General features: G+C 39.8%; 3 protein-coding genes across 7 annotated transcripts; 2 read left to right on the forward strand and 1 right to left on the reverse strand.

The window, feature by feature from the left end:
• Positions 1-352: 352 nt before the first annotated feature.
• LOC127804227 (cysteine desulfurase, mitochondrial) lies at positions 353-10,207 on the forward strand. 5 transcript variants are annotated; one of them, XM_052341042.1, is made up of 3 exons: positions 353-1,928; positions 2,971-3,055; positions 9,815-10,207. In XM_052341042.1, the coding sequence occupies exon 1, from the start codon at positions 483-485 to the stop codon at positions 1,842-1,844; it is 1,362 nt and encodes a 453-aa protein (XP_052197002.1). In that variant the 5' UTR covers positions 353-482; the 3' UTR covers positions 1,845-1,928; positions 2,971-3,055; positions 9,815-10,207. The 5 variants fall into 5 exon arrangements, with proteins under 5 accessions (XP_052197002.1, XP_052197001.1, XP_052197005.1 ...); XM_052341041.1 differs by having other exon boundaries at positions 9,879-10,207; XM_052341045.1 differs by lacking the exon at positions 2,971-3,055.
• A 355-nt stretch (positions 10,208-10,562) lies between these two features.
• On the reverse strand, positions 10,563-11,543 carry LOC127804233 (EPIDERMAL PATTERNING FACTOR-like protein 2). Its single transcript, XM_052341055.1, has 3 exons — positions 11,189-11,543; positions 11,039-11,085; positions 10,563-10,945 (listed from the first exon to the last, which is right to left on the reverse strand). Exons 1-3 carry the CDS (start codon positions 11,289-11,291, stop codon positions 10,703-10,705), a joined length of 393 nt encoding a protein of 130 aa, XP_052197015.1. The 5' UTR covers positions 11,292-11,543; the 3' UTR covers positions 10,563-10,702.
• Positions 11,544-16,015: 4,472 nt separating this feature from the next.
• Positions 16,016-17,988, forward strand: LOC127804231 (probable xyloglucan endotransglucosylase/hydrolase protein 6). The gene is made up of 4 exons (XM_052341052.1): positions 16,016-16,281; positions 16,509-16,609; positions 16,894-17,090; positions 17,262-17,988. The coding sequence occupies exons 1-4, from the start codon at positions 16,089-16,091 to the stop codon at positions 17,650-17,652; spliced, it is 882 nt and encodes a 293-aa protein (XP_052197012.1). The 5' UTR covers positions 16,016-16,088; the 3' UTR covers positions 17,653-17,988.
• Positions 17,989-18,038: the final 50 nt, after the last annotated feature.

Genomic DNA, 18,038 nt, shown 5'->3' on the forward strand with positions numbered 1-18,038 from the left:
ACTCTGAAATCACCTAAAGAAAATACCAATCGTCTTTGGACAGAGATAAAAAAATAAATACATGCCTACAATAACTTTGAAGGTAACGACCGATGAAGAAATAGTAGCCCTAGATGCAGATAATAGAGGACGAGCGAGAGAGATGTTTTGATTGGTGAGAGATTGGGGATGTGTGTCCGATAGGAAGACAAAGGGATCCTAAAGTCAATTTAAAGTAAAGATATTTTTATCTATTCAATTCTTAAAAATCTTAATTTTATCGAGATTTTATAAGAGCCTTATTTTTACAAAATTCTTTTTCAGAAGTCCTATTTTTACAAATTTCCCTTTGTATGTAGTCGGCAGTCGCAACGGGGCCTTATTATTTGGCTTTGTTGTACGCTCATTTTGGACTGTTTGCTCTTTTGGGAACTCATCAATCCATCGCTGATTTACACCGCCGCATCAGCTGAGACTACAGCCGCGGGAGACGATAAGCCTCCATGGCCTCGAAGCTTATGGCCGCTATACTTTGCCGCCGGGCCTCCCATCTCCGAGCCCTCTCCTCTGCTCCAGCAGCCCTAACTACTCCTCCGCCTGCAGCGGAACCCTACGAGGACGCCACCGGCATCTCGACGAAAGGAGTAAAGATCTCCGGCCGGCCGCTCTACCTCGACGTGCAAGCCACCTCGCCGGTGGACCCTAGGGTTCTGGACGCGATGCTTCCCTACTACCTATCTCGGTTCGGAAACCCCCATTCTCGGACCCACCTCTACGGCTGGGAGTCTGATGACGCAGTGGAGCGTGGACGCGCTCAAGTGGCCGCCCTAATCAACGCCTCCCCCAAGGAGATCGTCTTCACCTCCGGCGCCACGGAGTCCAACAACATCTCAATCAAGGGCGTCTTGCACTTCTACAAGGATAAGAAGCGCCACGTCATCACCACCCAAACGGAGCACAAGTGCGTGCTCGACTCGTGCCGGCATCTTCAACAAGAGGGTTTCGAAGTTACCTACCTCCCTGTCCACTCCGACGGCCTCGTCGACCTAAATCAGCTCCGTGCCGCCATTCGCCCGGACACGGGACTGGTCTCCGTGATGATGGTCAACAACGAGATTGGCGTGATCCAACCGATGGAAGAAATTGGGAAAATCTGCAAGGAATTCAACGTTCCACTCCACACTGATGCGGCGCAAGCTTTAGGGAAAATTCCGATTGACGTGGAGAAGATAAACGTGAGTTTGATGTCGTTGAGTGGACACAAAATCTATGGACCTAAAGGTATTGGGGCCTTGTATATGCGTCGTAGGCCGAGGATTAGGGTTGAGCCCCAAATGAACGGAGGTGGACAAGAGAGAGGAATTCGAAGCGGGACCGTTCCGACCCCATTGGTTGTGGGGATGGGCGCGGCGTGCGAGCTGGCGATGAAAGAGATGGAATACGATGAGAAGAGGATCAATAAGCTGCAAGAGAGATTGTTTAATGGGATAAAAGCTAAGCTCGATGGTGTAGTGGTAAACGGAAGTACTGAGAAGCGGTATGCCGGGAATTTGAACTTGTCTTTCGCTTATGTCGAGGGGGAGAGCTTGTTGATGGGGTTGAAGGAGGTGGCCGTGTCGAGTGGAAGTGCCTGCACGAGCGCCAGTTTGGAGCCTTCTTATGTGTTGAGGGCATTGGGAGTGGACGAGGACATGGCACACACGTCAATTAGGTTTGGGATTGGGAGGTTCACTACCGAGGCAGAGATTGATAGGGCGATTGAGCTCACCGTGCAGCAGGTGGAGAAGTTGAGAGACATGAGTCCGCTTTATGAGATGGTGAAGGAGGGAATTGATATTAAAAACATCCAATGGACACAGCACTGATTGGTTGGATGCCTGTTCTGGTTGTGACGACTATTGAAGATGAGCTTGTGCTGTTTAAACATGTGGAATGTTTGCCAAGATACGGTCAGGTTTTCTCTTTAGTTCTCCTTGTGCATGCTTTTGAGTGGCAACGGTTGTTCTGATATTCAAGGAGATGAATGTCTTCTGTACTTTTATTATTTTGACAGTTTAGTAGTGCGTTCTACATGCATTATCCTGTTATAGGTGCGGGTACTGTATACAGCAATCTGAATTAATAACTTATGTTTTTTTGTGATATAGCTGGCTGTTGAATAATTATGTAAATAGAAGAGAATCAAACTGAAGAATTGCAGCGATTGGTGTCCCATTAACAGAAGTACTGGCTGGAGAGTAAACTGGGAGGCTAAATGCTGTGTGATTACTCTTATTGTGATTTGTTTGGTCTGGCAACACATTTCTAGACTCTTTATCTTCTAAACAATATAACTTTGAGCCTCTCATGCCCTGCCCCAATTCACTACTTGACTTATTTCGAACGACTTGTTAATATAGTGGAATGTTAAACATGCAAGAGATTTGGTTGAACTAACTCTTGATCTTATTATCATTCTATAACATAGTTTGTTATGAAACGCTTCTAGAGGAATATAATTTTGTCCACTTGGTGAACATGATGGGACATCTTTATTGGTTATATAAGACAGGAACTTTGTGCGAGACTTTTTATGTATTGTACAAGTTACATGGGTCTTACAGTAGAGAAGGCTATATATAGAGAAATAATTAACAAGTTAGAATTTATCTAACCGATCCCACATAGTAGGATTAAGGCTTGATAGGTTGTTGTATATGCCAAACCCATATATGTTGTAATATTTATATTGATGATAAGTTCATTATTAAATTAATAAAGCAAAGATCATGAACTTAATTCCAAAGTAATACTATTCCCTGTATAACTAAAGTTGCACATCTGAGTGAGGTTAAGGGTAGGAAGAGCATACATGTGTCTCATTCAGTATTTTCTCCATTGTTTGAAGTTCTTGATGAAAGCTAGCAGATGAATGGTGAGCATGCATTCAGTTGAGAATGGTGAATGATTATAAGGCAGAAGGTGATTAGTTTCTTTGGCTTGGGATTACAGGATCAAACCAATGTTGTGGGCACGACATTGTACAAAGTAGCAGAGTATTCCCAACAAAATTTATAAAAGAGTATGAGGTTTCGAGGTAAGAGAATACGTCTATTTGCATCGTTATTGTATTAGGAGATTAGGAGAATTTATTATTTAAGAACTCTATGACAAAATATGGTTGTAGGAAGTCAGAAGGCTGGAAAATTTGTGTCACATAGAGATTGTGTCTTCTTGGCAAGATATTAAGGCATAGAGTGGGATGAGCCCTCTTCAAAATAAAAACTTTCACTGCTTTATTTTTTCCATTGTTATTTCAAATGATGATATAGGTTCTTTATTCGTCAGTTGTTATTATCTCCTTTGTAGAGGAGGTTCATATTTCTAGAAATCTCAAGTATTGGTGTTCTGAAATGTTGTTCTTGATAGGATACTTGGCTGATTTATCTCTATCTTTTAGTTAGTTTTATCTTTTATTTATTTTGTTAATTGTAATTAGGATATTATATTTTAGGATAGGATTTCAGCTGATGTAATCAGAAATTCACACTTTCGATATTGAATATAGAAATGATTGATTATCCCCCACCCTCCCCACCCCAAAAAAAAAATAAAAAAATCTTTAGCATGGTATATTTTTTGTTTCTTTGTTAATTCATGATTATCATTATTTACTTCACTCTTTTAATGAAGCATATATCTATTCTCCTACTTAGTCTAATGTTGATGGATCACCTTGAGAGATAGTTCACTTGGAGGTCTTTTTTTCCCAGGGATGACCAGGGGGGTGATAATTTTCTTTCCCTTGGACAAGATAAAAACATGTCAATAACAGTATATCATGCCTCATCCTTGGACTGCCCTTTAGGTGGGGTTGACTGCATAAATTCTAGCTTGCCAATCATCTCATTTATCTAGAATTCGTGATTTTTGATGTTTGATGATTGATTTGACAAGTTTTACACTACCAATTGACTACCTGACTGTTGAGTTATATAGTTATAGTCTAGGGTTAATTCTATGTTAGAGCCCATGGCCCATTGTATTTGTGTATATATATATATATAGGTGTATAGTTTATGAATTTAATTAAGTGGTATATACATATTAAAAACTAGGTTTTCTTCCTAAGTTTCACATGGTATCAGAGCCAAAATACAAACCCTAGCTTTTAATACAAACCCTAGCCACCGCCGTTGCTGTTGCTGTCGCCGCCGCCCACATCACCAACGACCACTGTCAGTCGCGTCGCCACCAACCGCCGCAGCCTGCCATGCCACCACCGTCGCCACCCACTGCGTTTCACCCACGCGCGCGCTATTGGTCAGCAGCGGGTCTTCACCGTCCGGCCACCGATCACGCACACCACCACCACCGTTGCGTTCGCCGGCCTCTGATCTGTTGACCCCCGGAGGACTGTCGCCGTTGCCACCGCCACGCGCCGCCTCTCTTACACTGTTCACGAAGGCGTTTTTGCTCTGATCTCTCTCACCAGTGCTCCGATCGCAACGCCGTCTTCACCATTGGACTCGCCTCCTTCAGTCCATCCTAGCCCTGGTGGTTTTGTCGCCATCCGCGGTTGCTGGTCACCGGCATCCGCCATCTGCCGTCGCTCCAGCGCGCCTGTTCTCTATGCTGGATCATCCAGCCTTTATTTTTTGGCTTATTTAACCCTTTTGTTTCAGATCATTTGATCTTGTAGGGCTCCCTGGCTGGTACTTGTAAATCTGGCTCATTCTCTGGTATTTTGTCTCCTTCTCTAGCCATTGCTACTGAGAAGTTGATGGACAATTCCAATTATATCTCTTGGTCCAAGGCGGTTGAACTATGGTGTATGGGTCAAGGTTTACAGGATTATTTAACTACCAAGGCCGAGAATGTGACCACAAATAAACCGGAGTGACAAAGAGTTGATGCTCTGTTGTGCAGTCTCCTATGGCAGTCAATTGATCTTTCTCTTCATCCGATCTATACTAACTATACCGCGTGCTTTGAATTGTGGGCTCAGGCCAAGGCGTTATACACTAATGACATTCAACGCCTGTATTCAATGGTGTCTAATCTACTCAGTTTATGACAACAGGGTTTGACTCTTCCTGATTTTCTTGGTCGGATGACCTCTATTAAAGCTGAATTTAACTCCTTGTTACCTGCTGGTAAGACTGTTCTAGAGGATCTAGCTCAGCGGGATAAGTTCTTCATGGTGTGTATTTTTGCTACCATTGGTCCTGAGTTTGCTCCTGTTCGTGATCAGATTCTTGCTAGTCCTATTATAGCTACTATGGATGAAGTGTATTCTCGTCTTCTTCGGGTTTCATCTGTTCCTACAGTGCCTCCCTCTTCTGCAGGTGATCATTCAGTCATGGCTTCACAGGTTCAGAGTAGTGGTGAACATGGAGGAGATCGTGGTAATCGGGGCAAATGCCCCAAGTGTAAATACTGTCACAAGTGGGGGCATACTAAAGAACAATGTTATAAGTTGCATGGACGCCCTCCTCGTGTTAATGTTGCTCATGCTGATAGTTCTTGATTTGATGGTCATCCACCATAATCTATCCTTCTTACTGGGGCTGACTATGATGAGTATCTCAAGTATAAGACGTCCCTGAAAACCTCATCCACAGTTGCTTCTGTCGCCTACTCTGGTGATTCCACTGCCTGTTTCGCTCAGTCATCCTCTTTGGGACCATGGGTCCTGGACTCAAGTGCTTCTAACTATATCTCTGGTAATCCCTATTTGTTCTCTCATTTTACTAATTCTATTTCTTTACCTTCTGTAATATTAGCCAATGGGTCCAAAGCGGTTGCTAAAGCTATTGGCATTGCCAAACCCTTACCTTCTCTGCCTTTAGATTCTGTCATTTATCTTCCTTATTGTCCCTTTAATCTTGTCTCTGTTACTAAACTTACGTGTGCCTTAAATTGTTCTATCACCTTTGATGATCATTCTGTTACTATCCAAGATCGCGGTACAGGACAGATGATTGGCGTCGAATGTGAGTCGTAGGGTCTCTATCATCTCAACCTTCTTGCATCGCCTATTGCTTGCTCGGTGACTGAGTCTCCTGCTCTTCTCCACAATTGTTTGGGACATCCTAGTTTGGCTAAGTTTCAAAAGATGATCCCCAATTTATCTAGTTTGTCGTCTTTTCATTGTGAGTTTTGTCAACTTGGAAAACAGTCTCGCACTTCTTTTCCAAAGCGTGTCAATAATCGGGCTGTGTCCTCGTTTGCTTTAGTTCATTCCAATGTCTGGGGTCCTAGTCGTGTCGTGTCTGTTTTGGGTTTTCAATATTTTGTAATGTTTATCGACGATTATTCTCGTTGCACATTGTTATATTTAATGAAAAATTGTTCTGAGTTATTCTCAATTTTTGAATCCTTTTGTACTGAAATCAAAACGCAATTTCATACCTCTGTCAAAGTATTGCGCAGTGACAATGCCTCTGAATATTTTTCTATTCCCTTGACTACCTTTATGTCTTCTAAGGGGATCTTGCATAAGTCGTTTTGTGCATATACACCACAGCAGAATGGGGTTGCTGAGCGTTTGTGCATATACACCACAACAGAATAGGGTTGCTGAGCGTAAAAACAAACATTTGATTGAAACTGCTCGCACTCTTATTCTACATCATGTCCCCTTTCGCTTTTGGGCTGAAGCTATCCTTGCTGCTTGCTATCTCATTAACAGGATGCCCTCCTCGGTTTTTCAACACCAGATTCCTCACTCTCTCTTGTTTCCTGATCAACCATTATATATTCTTCCTCCCCGTGTCTTTGGTTGCACCTGTTTTGTCCATAACCTGTTTCCCAGTCAAGATAAATTGTCTGCTCGGTCCATCAAGTGTATTTTCCTTGGTTACTCTCGCCTTTAGAAGGGTTATCAGTGTTATTTTCCTGACACCCGCCGCTATTTTCTTTCGGCAGATGTTACCTTCTTTGAGTCGTCTTCTTTCTACCCTTCGCCTCATTCCGAGTGTCAACCCATTTCTGAGGCAATCCCTCTTCCTGTGAGTCCTCCTGCTCCTATTCTCCTTGTTCCTTCTTCCACCCCATTGCAGGTTTATCATTGACGTCATCAGCCTCGGTCTCCTCCCGATGGAGATGTTGTTCTTGCGCCTTCTCCCGTATCTCTTACTACTTCAGCAACTCCTGCTGCCTCACATCCTGCTCTAGTCTCTCCACCTGCTGCAGTCTTGCCTTCTGAGGATCTGCTTCCTATTGTCCTTCGGAAAGGTACCCATTCTTCTTGCAATCCTCACCCCATTTATAATTTTATTAGCTATCACCGTCTCTTGTCTCCTTTTTGTGCTTTTGTGTCTTCCTTATCCTATGTTTCAGTACCTAAGACTATTAGTGAGGCACTTTCTGATTCGGGGTGGCGACAAGCAATGGTGGATGAGATGACTGCTTTGCATTCCAATGGTACTTGGGATTTGGTTCATTTACCCTCAGGGAAATCTCTTGTCGGCTATCGGTGGATCTATACTGTCAAGGTGGGTCGTGATGGGCAGGTTGATCGCCTTATGGCCCGTTTGGTTGCCAAAGGGTATACTCAGGTTTATGGCCTTGACTACTATGGTGACACTTTTTTCCCTGTTGTTAAGATGTCTTTTGTGTGTTTGTTTCTCTCTATAGCAGCTATGCGCCATTGACCGTTGTATCAATTGGACATTAAGAATGCCTCTTACATGGTGAGCTTCTGGAAGAGATTTATATGGAACAACCTCCTAGGTTTGTTTCTCAGGGGAGCCTGAGTAGGTTTGTAAACTCCGTCGCTCACTATATGCGTTAATGCAGTCTCCTCGAGCCTGGTTTGGTCGTTTCAGTGCTGTCATTCAAGACTTTAATATGACTCGTAGTAAGTTTGATCATTCGGTTTTTTATAAACACACATCACAGGGGAGGTGTATATACTTGGTTGTCTATGTAGATGATATTGTTATTACAGGTGATGATCAGGATGGTGTTATTCAGTTGAAGAAACATCTTTTCCATCATTTTCAGACTAAAAACTTGGGGTTACTTAAATACTTTATTGGCATAGAAGTTACTCAGTCCAGTTCTGGTATTATTATCTCTCAACGAAAGTATGTGTTAGACATTCTGAAAGAAACTAGGATGCTTGATTGTAAACCTATAGATTCTCCTATGGACCCTAATGTAAAGCTCTTACCAGGATAGGGGGAGCCTCTTGCTGATCCTGAAAGATACTGCAAGCTAGTCGGAAAACTTAATTATCTCACTATTATTCGCCTAGATATTTCTTTCTCAGTGTTATCAGTCAGTTTTTACAGTCTCTTTGCGATGGCCACTGGGATGCGGTAGTCCGGATTCTCATGTATATTAAGGGAGCTCCAGATAGAGGACTATTGTATGAGGATAGAGGTCATACTCAAGTAGTCGGATATTCTGATGTTAATTGGGCAGGTTCTCCTTCTGATAGACAGTCTATTTCAGGATATTGTGTTCTAGTTGGAGGAAACCTAGTATCTTGGAAAAGTAAAAAGCAGGAGGTTGTTGTTAGGTCAAGTATAGAAGTAGAATATCGTGCTATGGCCTTGGCAACGTGTGAATTTATCTGGTTAAAAGAATTGCTTCAGGAGCTCAAGTTTGGGGAGATATCACATATGAGATTAATTGGCGACAATCAAGCTGCATACATATTGCTTCCAATCTAGTCTTTCATGAGAGAACCAAACATATCGAGATAGATTGTCACTTCATCCGAGAGAAGATTTTATCTGGCTGTATTACCACAGATTTTGTCAATTCTAGTTAGCAGATGTCTTCACTAAGTCTCTCAAGAGGTCTTCGAATTGAGTATATTTGTAGCAAACTTGATGCATATGATATATATGCTCCAGTTTGAGGGGGAGAGTTGAGTTATATGATTATAGTCTAGGGTTTATCCTATGTTATAGTCCATGGCCCATTATATTTGTATATATATAGGTGTATAGTCTATGAATTTAATTAAGTGGTATATACCTATTAAAAGCTAGGTTTTCTTCCTAAGTTTCACACTGACAAAACTCTTCTGCTTTATATAAGGCTTGCGACTGCTTGTAAGTAGCAATTCACAAGTTGAGTTTATACACTATAATTTTAACCAGATTTATAGTCTTGTGATAGAGCATAATCAATAAGAGGTTCTTTATACCCTTTTGACTAGTGTAAACAACACTTGGTTGAATGAGAGAGAGAGAGATATTTATTTGACTGTACCAGGAAAGGAATCTTGATAACTGCTTGTTAGATGGATGAGAAACAGCATGAAGCTGAGAAGTTATGTTGAGTTCTTCAGAAAATTATTGGGAAAAAGTTCTTGATTACTTGCTTTTCACCGTGCATGAGATTTTCCTTTGCATACTCAACTAACAGGTGTGTGGAATTTCATGTGTATGACATTATTGAATGAATATAAAATTTTGCAAATATTAGTCTTAACATCTTGGGATCCCATTTTACAGATAAGTAGTTACCGTGACATAGAAGCCTTGAAGCTATGTATAGAAATACACAGAAGTCTTAACATCTGGAGATTACAGGGTTTCCACATTTAATTCACAGCTAGATTCATTAGAAGTATTTATCAAGGCCCTTAAGACAAACGTATGTTTGATTTATATGAATGGACCTTTTCAAATTGATGTTAAGATTACTTTGTTTAGACTTTTACTTTTTTTCTAAGAATGTAGAATGTGAACAACAAGAATTTTTCCATTTGGATATAGTAGAAATGTTATCTAGAATGTAAGCATGTATAATGTGAACAATAAGAATTTTACTATTTGAATATAATATAAATGTTATATATAGAATGTAAAAAAAAAAAAGTGTAAAATTGCAGGTTTATTCGTGGCATTGTCTCTTGTCCTTAAAGTTAAAGGGCATCCCCATTCTTGCTTTGTCAGGTTGTCTCTGTATGCAGATTTAACCAACCTTTGGCAAAGAAGCTATTTGCAAAACTCGAACTGTGAAGTCGTAAAAGATTAATCTTACTAATTACTATTGTTCTCAATGCTCAGTGAAGTTGCATGAAAAAATTCTGTGCTGGACCATCGTGCAATATTGAGTCTTCCCATGTAACTGACTATTCGCAAAATGTTGATTTGTTCTGATTCTGGGAATGTAGTTTCCAAATGAAATCAGCTGACATGGCTCCTACAGCTGGAAAATGTAAAAGGATAACTGGGCAGGGGCAGGGAGCTCTGTCTTTGATATGCTTCTAGCTTTTTTTGTATCTTTCTTTTCCCGCAAAGTATATGCTTCAAGCTTTTTAATTGCGGGTTGTTTTTTACAGAATATACGAAGCACTAGGCTGTCACTTTATTCTGCTAAAAATTCTAGCTAAACTTACGTTTATAGAGCCCTACAATAAAAGAATTTCAGCCGCCTCCTTTTCTAGCTGTTAAAGTCTCCCATGTCTTAAGCATTTTCTTTATTTTGGCGGCTGGTTCAATACTGCAGCATTGTGCATAGACAACTTGATACATTTGTACCGCGACATGGGTACAGGTTTGCATATTTGCTTAACGCATGTTTGTATTTATGAATGCGGAGAGACACACTGTCCAATGATTCAGGCGTTGCAGAACTAAGGAAGAAAAATTAGACTCCAAAAATCCCTAGTAGTCAGTGAAATCTAACAGGAAGACTGAAGTGATGCGGAAACTAAACAATAGAAATTATCACTCTTTATATACACAATTCGAATAGTAAAAGATGGAAATACTGATCATGGGTTGAAGATGGAGTTCCCGCATTTGCATTTCCAGCTTATAGGCTTATAGTCGGAGCTGTCATCTCTACTGGCATACCCATTTCTGGACATCCATGCAGAGGAGTTTTTGCTTCCAGCTGTAATTACTTGAGGTTCAGTGGGCACCTGAATGGCCTCACAGTGTCCGCATGAACTGCATCTCCGCTGGCACCGTGGAGGCCTGGAACCAATCTGGGAATTCAATAAAGCCTTCCCTTCCTGAAATCCTCACCCAAGGCAACAAAACCAGAAAGCGTTATGTGACCCATAGTGACTTTAATGGAAGAGGGACGGATGAGCTGCTGGGCTCACCTGATTGTAATGGCCAATTGGTCTGATCGGAATAGTTCTACTTCCACCTGGAGCATGCAGTGTGTCAAAGAAAGAGGAGAAATTTAGCTGGGAAGGCAGTTTCTGAGGACACGTTTATAATCATGTGTTAAAATAACTGCAGTTAGCTACCTTGAGTAATAAATCTGAACTGTGTCCATGTTGCAATCAAGAGGAGAAACATGGTAAGATGGTGAAGTTTATGACCACGAAACGAGTTGCAACCAGAACCCATTTCTGATTCCAAGGAGATAAGAAGTTGGCGAGAGAGAGAGAGAGAGAGAGGGGGGGGGGGGGGGGGTTTCTCTTTAAAATATAAAGAGGCGAAGGTTAGCAGGAATTGGAATGGCACCAATATATAAGGTCCATAGATCTTTGTGGTGCTCTGTGGCTTGGGAGTGGTGCAGAGTTGAGATGATGGAACATAGAAGTATGAAAGGGAATAACGCGTCCTCGTTTCTTGAGCACCGTGAAGTAACAAAAATACACAGATTTAATCAGAAGAAGAAAAGAAATGAGTGTAGTAGGTGGCAAGAACAAAAGGGGGGAGAGAGGTGGCGGTGTTGGATTGGAGCAGATACACATGAAGAAGAAGAAGAAGAAGCCACAGCAACGGACATCTTGTTTACAGCTTTTCGATTGATTGATTTTCTTCCCTCTCTCTCAGGATTCTTTGTCTCTCATCTGGATCTTGCTTGCTTGCTTTCAGCGGTTGAGATTTCTGCAGTCCCACCTTATCACGCTACATGCTCTGCTTCTTAGCTGGGACGTGTATCTCCGTACATATCCATCCATGTTTAAGAATGAATGTCAGTGTGTTTGATGGACTGACTGACTGACTGGATTTACGTGGGAAGCAGAAGAGATGTGGACGAGTGAGTGAAAGAAGCACCAATGGCTGGCAACTATTTCATGGTGTACCATTAGATTATCAAAGCTGCATGGTCTCGTCTTCTTCATTCTGCTGATTGCAAGGCTACCTCCTCCCCATTGCATGGCATGCCCTACTATAAAGCTGCAATTTCTTTGTAGCTCCAAGCATTTTAAAATTGACAATACAAGTTCCCGAGAGAAGAAAACAGAAAAGACTGCGAAAGAAAGTAGAAATTGAAGATCCCCGTCACAATTGAACGTATACTACCAGTGCATGCAAACAACAGGCCAATTACTGGGATGGGTTGGGCTGTGTGTGTAGAGTAAGAAAATGGGCCTGCTGCCTGTTGGGTGTGCGAAATGGCCAGTTAGCTAGGTCCATAAGGGCCTATTGGATAAGGTCAGTAACACTGTAAATAAATGATGATGATTTTTTTATCAACCGTCGAAATGATTGGTAACGCACCCACCCACTGTCGCGTCGGTAGCTAAATTGAGTGAGTTACACGTTTAAGTAAAAGTCACTGTTAAACCTATAATTACGAACGATTTAGATGGGTCGCAGGAGAGCCGTCTTCTCTTCCACCCCAACAATATTATTCAATTCAAGTGCTTATATAATTGTTACATTCCCCATCTCTGCTTTATATATACTTGATGAATAATAATGTCTATGTATTGTTTTAAAACTTTGATTCTATTTTATCACGGCACTGTAATGTTTCAAATGGTTAAAAGTGTTTGAATCCACACATCATATAGAGAGAAGCTGCAACCTCATCCACATTGCGCCAAGACGTGGACGCATTACCAAAACATGATTACTATTATTATTATTATTATTATTATTATTACTATTATTATCATTCATTCATTCAGCTCAATCTATATACAATTTGAAGTGTTGTGACAGGCCTGCTTTCTGGACCACTCTTTCCAGTGGCCATTTGCATACATAAGAAGGGATATAGGAGTTGACTGTCTAACCACTCTTCTAACAGCTACGTTTACAAGTTGGATCTGGAAAGCTGTGTGTGTGTGTGTGTGTGGGTGTGGGTGTGGGTGTAGTCATCGTTATTTGGCTTGTGTATGGTATCATTACTACATAAACTAAATAATTGCCAACATAATACAGGCACATAAAACCACCATCTTAATTAGTAATAATGTACTGGGTCGGTCTTAGATAAGAGTTATATTGTCCACACATACATATATATATATATCCTAGTTGTATGGTCAAATCTAACAGGGCAGATATGCCAAATTAAGCCAGCCTAAACCCATTCTGTTCATTTTCCTAAATTTTAAGCCAGCTTAAACCTGGCTTTGCTACCACAGTAAATGTGATTGGTGACTGAATGCTTCCTGCCTGTTCAGTCTCCTTCTCATGGTTATAAATTTAAAATTTTGTTTAGTAAGACGTATATGAATTTTGATCGAGAGACAAATACAAGGTTTTTGGGTTATACCTACATGCACGTATTAATTAATATCTATTTTTAATTTTATTTGGCATGCTAATGGTACTACTGCATTTATGTACAAACCTGCTATTAATTATTGTTATCTACTACCTAGGCCAAACCTGCTATTAATTATTGTCACTCACCAACTTGTAGTTAATATTTAACTAATTAGCTAAACAATCAACATTCAACCACCCTAAAACCCTACATTTTGAGATAAAAAATAAAAAATAAAAATGAATCAATATAAAATTTTAAATTAAATTGAATAAGTACAGGTATTTTCAATAAATATGGGAGGCTAAGTATATTACTTGATGAATATGAATATTAATACAAATATTACCAACAAGATATAAATACAAATACAAATAAACGTACATGATTCGTATCTAATTTATAGTCACACTAACCTTTTTATTGCCTATTTTTTTTTTTATTTTAGAATGGGATATGGCATAATATCAAACAAAAAGCATAGGGATAATAAAAGTAAAATCAATTTTCAGTCATATATCCAATTAAAAAGCAATAATAAAATATTATAATACACGGAATCGTCTCAAGAGTGTCGTTTCAGCATTTTTGAATCGTTTCCATTTCTAAAGCTTTAAAAAATTTCAAAAAAACGTTTTTGGGCAATTTGTTCATTTTTAGAAATATTTTGGAACTATTTTATAATATTAGAAAAATACAAAATACGCGTTTTCATACATAAAAATTTTAGACTGGAGAAATTACATCTCTAACTTAATTAGAAACGAATTTTTAAATTTCTAATTCAAAAAATTTAAATTTATTATTTATTTTGAAAATACGTAAAATTTTTAAATTTATTGTCTGTATTATATTTGATTATTTTTTTAAAAAATCATTATTTATTTTAATTAATAAATCATTATTCATAAATAATATAATTTATTTTTATATTTATTTAAATATATTATGAAATTTACGTTTATTTTTTATTTGAATAATTATTTTTTATATAAAAATTTATATTTATAAAAAAATATTTATATTTTTAAATTTATCTATTTTCTCTACATTTTTATTTCTTATTTTTTGAAAATATTATTTTCTCAATTTCATTTCAAATCGTATTGATTCTCGTGTTTTTCTTTCGTGCAACTTAATTGAAACAGGGAATTGTGCATGGGCCCAACGGGTCTGATTCATATTAACAACTGGGCTGGGCCCCAATAATTAGTAGACCACATTACATCAGGCCCCGTCATTTGAAAGCCCAATTCGTGCCTATTAGAAGCCTATGGTGTGCTAACACGTGTTACGGAAAACGAAATTGTACTGCAGTTGGGGCACGCCAATCCAAGAAACACGTGGTTGGGTTCCCAAAGTATCTTTCGACGTGGCATGTAGTGATTGGTTTGGGACGAATTATTCCCTTTCAGAACTTTCCATTTCAACTCGAGCTGCACAGAAAGAGCGATCCCTCTGTCTTTACCCACGCCCCGTCCTTCCATCCGACTTAACTCCGTGTTGTTTGGTAGGCCAACTCAAATGATTCCCCATTCTATTGCCACGCAAAATATATATAGATATATATACACAATAATAATAATAATAATAATAATAATAATGAAAATTAGTAGAAAAAAGAAAAATATCATGATTTCAATTTTACATCCATTATGACGTGTGCCTCACAAAATAAATATTTTTTTTTAAAAAAAAATCTAGTTGTAAAATAGTTTTAATTTAAAGATAAATAGTGTTATGCTGTACCTATCTCGTAATTATGTATAATATTGTTTTAGGTATAAATGGATTTATTACTTTTATTTGCTTGGCCTTTTAAATCTTTGTTTAGATTCATTTTCAATGATTTAATGTAATAAAAATGGCAATTTACTGGTAAACTAAGGATACATACAAATATCGATCACACATGATATAATTGGAAAGCAGTCATCTTAATATATTTGTGTGATTGGTGGGTGGACGTCCACGTGTCGAGTTTAGGTCCAACTGGACCTAAACTGTTGGGCGAGCTTTATCCAAAAATTATGAGGCTGGATCCTGTGTGGCATTGTGGGCCCTGATGCAGCCAACCTCAGCCCCGATTGACGACGATGTGAGGCGCAATAATATCAGCCAGGGCTCTTCTCTTCTTGGCGGCATTCGCGTCCGCACCTGTTCATCAGGTCACCATCATATCCGTCGTCGTCTTCGCCTTCCACACTTGCACAACAAATTTTGATTGGACCTAATTAATTCAAACCCAACCATCCGCTGGAATTTATATCTTTAATTTTGCCGTTGGGAGTGAATTACAGTATTTGCATGGGCATAACATCACTTGAAATTAAGGGTTAGATTATTATAAGTTAAAATAATTGAAGAGTTAGAATTCATGAACGAGAAAAGGGCAGAGCGGCCGGGGAGATAAAAAAGAAAACAGCAACAACTAATAATGGAGAGGGAAGGGATTGGGGGGGGGGGGGGGGGGGGGGGTCCTATGACGGCTTGCCATTAGCTGTATGAAAAGAAAACCTGTGATGGCGCATTCCCGGTCCCTATCACTATTCCCTCTTCCCATCTCTCTCCTCTCAGCTCTCTGTGTGGTGCGTGTATATATATATACGTGACACCATGGCCGCTCTTTCTTATAAATTAAACCATATACATACAGACACACACACACAAAAATACAAGTCCAGAGAGACAAAATGGCCACATTGGCATGGAAGAACAACATTGTTGTTGCATCTATTTTCATGCATGTGCTAGTCTTTTATTCTTATTCTGCTTCAGGGCGACCGGCCACTTTTGTTCAGGACTTCAAAATTACGTGGGCTGATTCGCACATCAGGCAAATCGAGGGAGGGAGGGCCATCCAGCTGATTCTTGATCGAAACTCAGGTCTTAAATATATATATATATATATTTCTTTATGTGTGTCTCTTTTTCTGGTTATATATAGAACAATTAATATTGGGTTAGTTTTATTTAGGTTGTTAGAGATAATCAGCAAATCAGAATTAGATTAATTAATTAGTTTGATTATCTCTATTTTACATATATATATATAGGTCAAGACTAAAATTAGCACTTACTGTAATTGCATGCACATGTGTGTGTTAATTTAGGTTGTGGGTTCGCTTCCAAGAGCAAATACATGTTCGGACGTGTAAGCATGAAGATCAAGCTCATTCCCGGAGACTCTGCCGGCACTGTCACTGCGTTTTACGTGCGTTCATCATCCTTTAAATGAATTACTTAATTGTGATTAAATATATAAATTTTCATTTGTGCCAAAACCGGCAACTAATTAAAAAAAAAAAAAATAACAGTAATGATGAATAAGCATGTCTTTCCAGAAATTGCAAGCATTTTTGCATTTTGCTCTTGTTTTCTTGAAGTGGGAATATATTATATTAAATTATATTAGACTTCTCCGTCCTTCTTCTACTGATAAGTCAAGTCATTGATGATGGATCCATCTTGAACTGCATGCAATGGATATGGGTGCAGATGAACTCCGACACGAACACGGTGCGAGACGAGTTGGACTTTGAATTCTTGGGAAATAGGAGCGGGCAGCCATACACAGTGCAAACCAATGTGTATGCGCATGGCAAGGGTGATAGGGAGCAAAGGGTCAACCTCTGGTTCGATCCCGCCACCGACTTCCACACTTACTCCATTCTCTGGAACCACCATCATGTTGTGTAAGAAAAGTTTCTTAATCAGTTACCCCCAAATATATGTAATATTCTTATTCTTAATTTACAGTTTACGCCTAGAAAGGTTGGTCTTAATTTGGTTCTCAACGATCAGTAAAGCAATGTAACAGTGCCATTATCGAGCATAATATAATATGGTGCTTAATTGTCATGTAGCTTTTACGTGGATGAAATACCGATCAGGGTATACAAGAACAACGAAGCGAGAGGGATTCCATACCCGAAGTTCCAGCCCATGGGAGTGTACTCCACGCTGTGGGAAGCCGACGACTGGGCGACGAGGGGCGGGCTGGAGAAGATCGACTGGAGCAAGGCCCCATTCTACGCCTACTACAAGGACTTTGACATCGAAGGGTGCCCCGTGCCCGGACCTGGAAGCTGCCCTTCCAACCCCGGAAACTGGTGGGAAGGGGCTTCCTGGCAAGAGCTCAGCGCCGTCGAGGCTCGACGCTACAGATGGGTTCGCCTGAACCACATGATCTACGACTACTGCTCCGATAAATCTCGCTACCCGGTTACCCCACCCGAATGTGTGGCTGGGATCTAACATCTCTCTCTCTCTCTCTCTCTATATATATATATATACATACATACATACATATATATATGTGTGTGTAATTAAGTGCTTGCATGGATGTTAATTTGTACACGCTTTAATTTACGTGCATGCCCCTGTAAAGAGCCTCGTCTGTTTGGCAGCCATGCATGGATATCGGCATCGAGGGGTATAGAGGGAAGAACAAGATGTTTTATTGTGTATAGAAAGTGCATTAAAATGGAGGTACATGATGATCATGATTGTGTCTGTATTGGCTGCGCATATTCTGTGCAAATAATGCTTTTGTTTTGCATGATTGTAATAAAAGAAAATATATACTTATTCCGTCGAGGCGTGTGTAAGGCCGCCAGTGCATAACATTGTTGTTTGGTGCA

The sequence above is a fragment of the Diospyros lotus genome, chromosome 6 (assembly GCF_014633365.1).
Source record: "Diospyros lotus cultivar Yz01 chromosome 6, ASM1463336v1, whole genome shotgun sequence".
Classification (NCBI taxonomy): Eukaryota; Viridiplantae; Streptophyta; class Magnoliopsida; order Ericales; family Ebenaceae; genus Diospyros; species Diospyros lotus.

Bases quoted from the DNA above. Each gene is read 5' to 3' on its own strand.
- LOC127804227 (XM_052341042.1), top strand. From the start codon at position 483: ATGGCCTCGAAGCTTATGGCCGCTATACTTTGCCGCCGGGCCTCCCAT.
- LOC127804233 (XM_052341055.1), bottom strand. From the start codon at position 11,291: ATGGGTTCTGGTTGCAACTCGTTTCGTGGTCATAAACTTCACCATCTT. The intron at 11,086-11,188 runs GTAGCTAACTGC...TGCATGCTCCAG, and splicing joins GTTCAGATTTATTACTCAAG to GTGGAAGTAGAACTATTCCG. The intron at 10,946-11,038 runs GTGAGCCCAGCA...TGAGGATTTCAG, and splicing joins CAATTGGCCATTACAATCAG to GAAGGGAAGGCTTTATTGAA.
- LOC127804231 (XM_052341052.1), top strand. From the start codon at position 16,089: ATGGCCACATTGGCATGGAAGAACAACATTGTTGTTGCATCTATTTTC. The intron at 16,282-16,508 runs GTCTTAAATATA...GTGTTAATTTAG, and splicing joins GATTCTTGATCGAAACTCAG to GTTGTGGGTTCGCTTCCAAG. The intron at 16,610-16,893 runs GTGCGTTCATCA...ATATGGGTGCAG, and splicing joins GCACTGTCACTGCGTTTTAC to ATGAACTCCGACACGAACAC.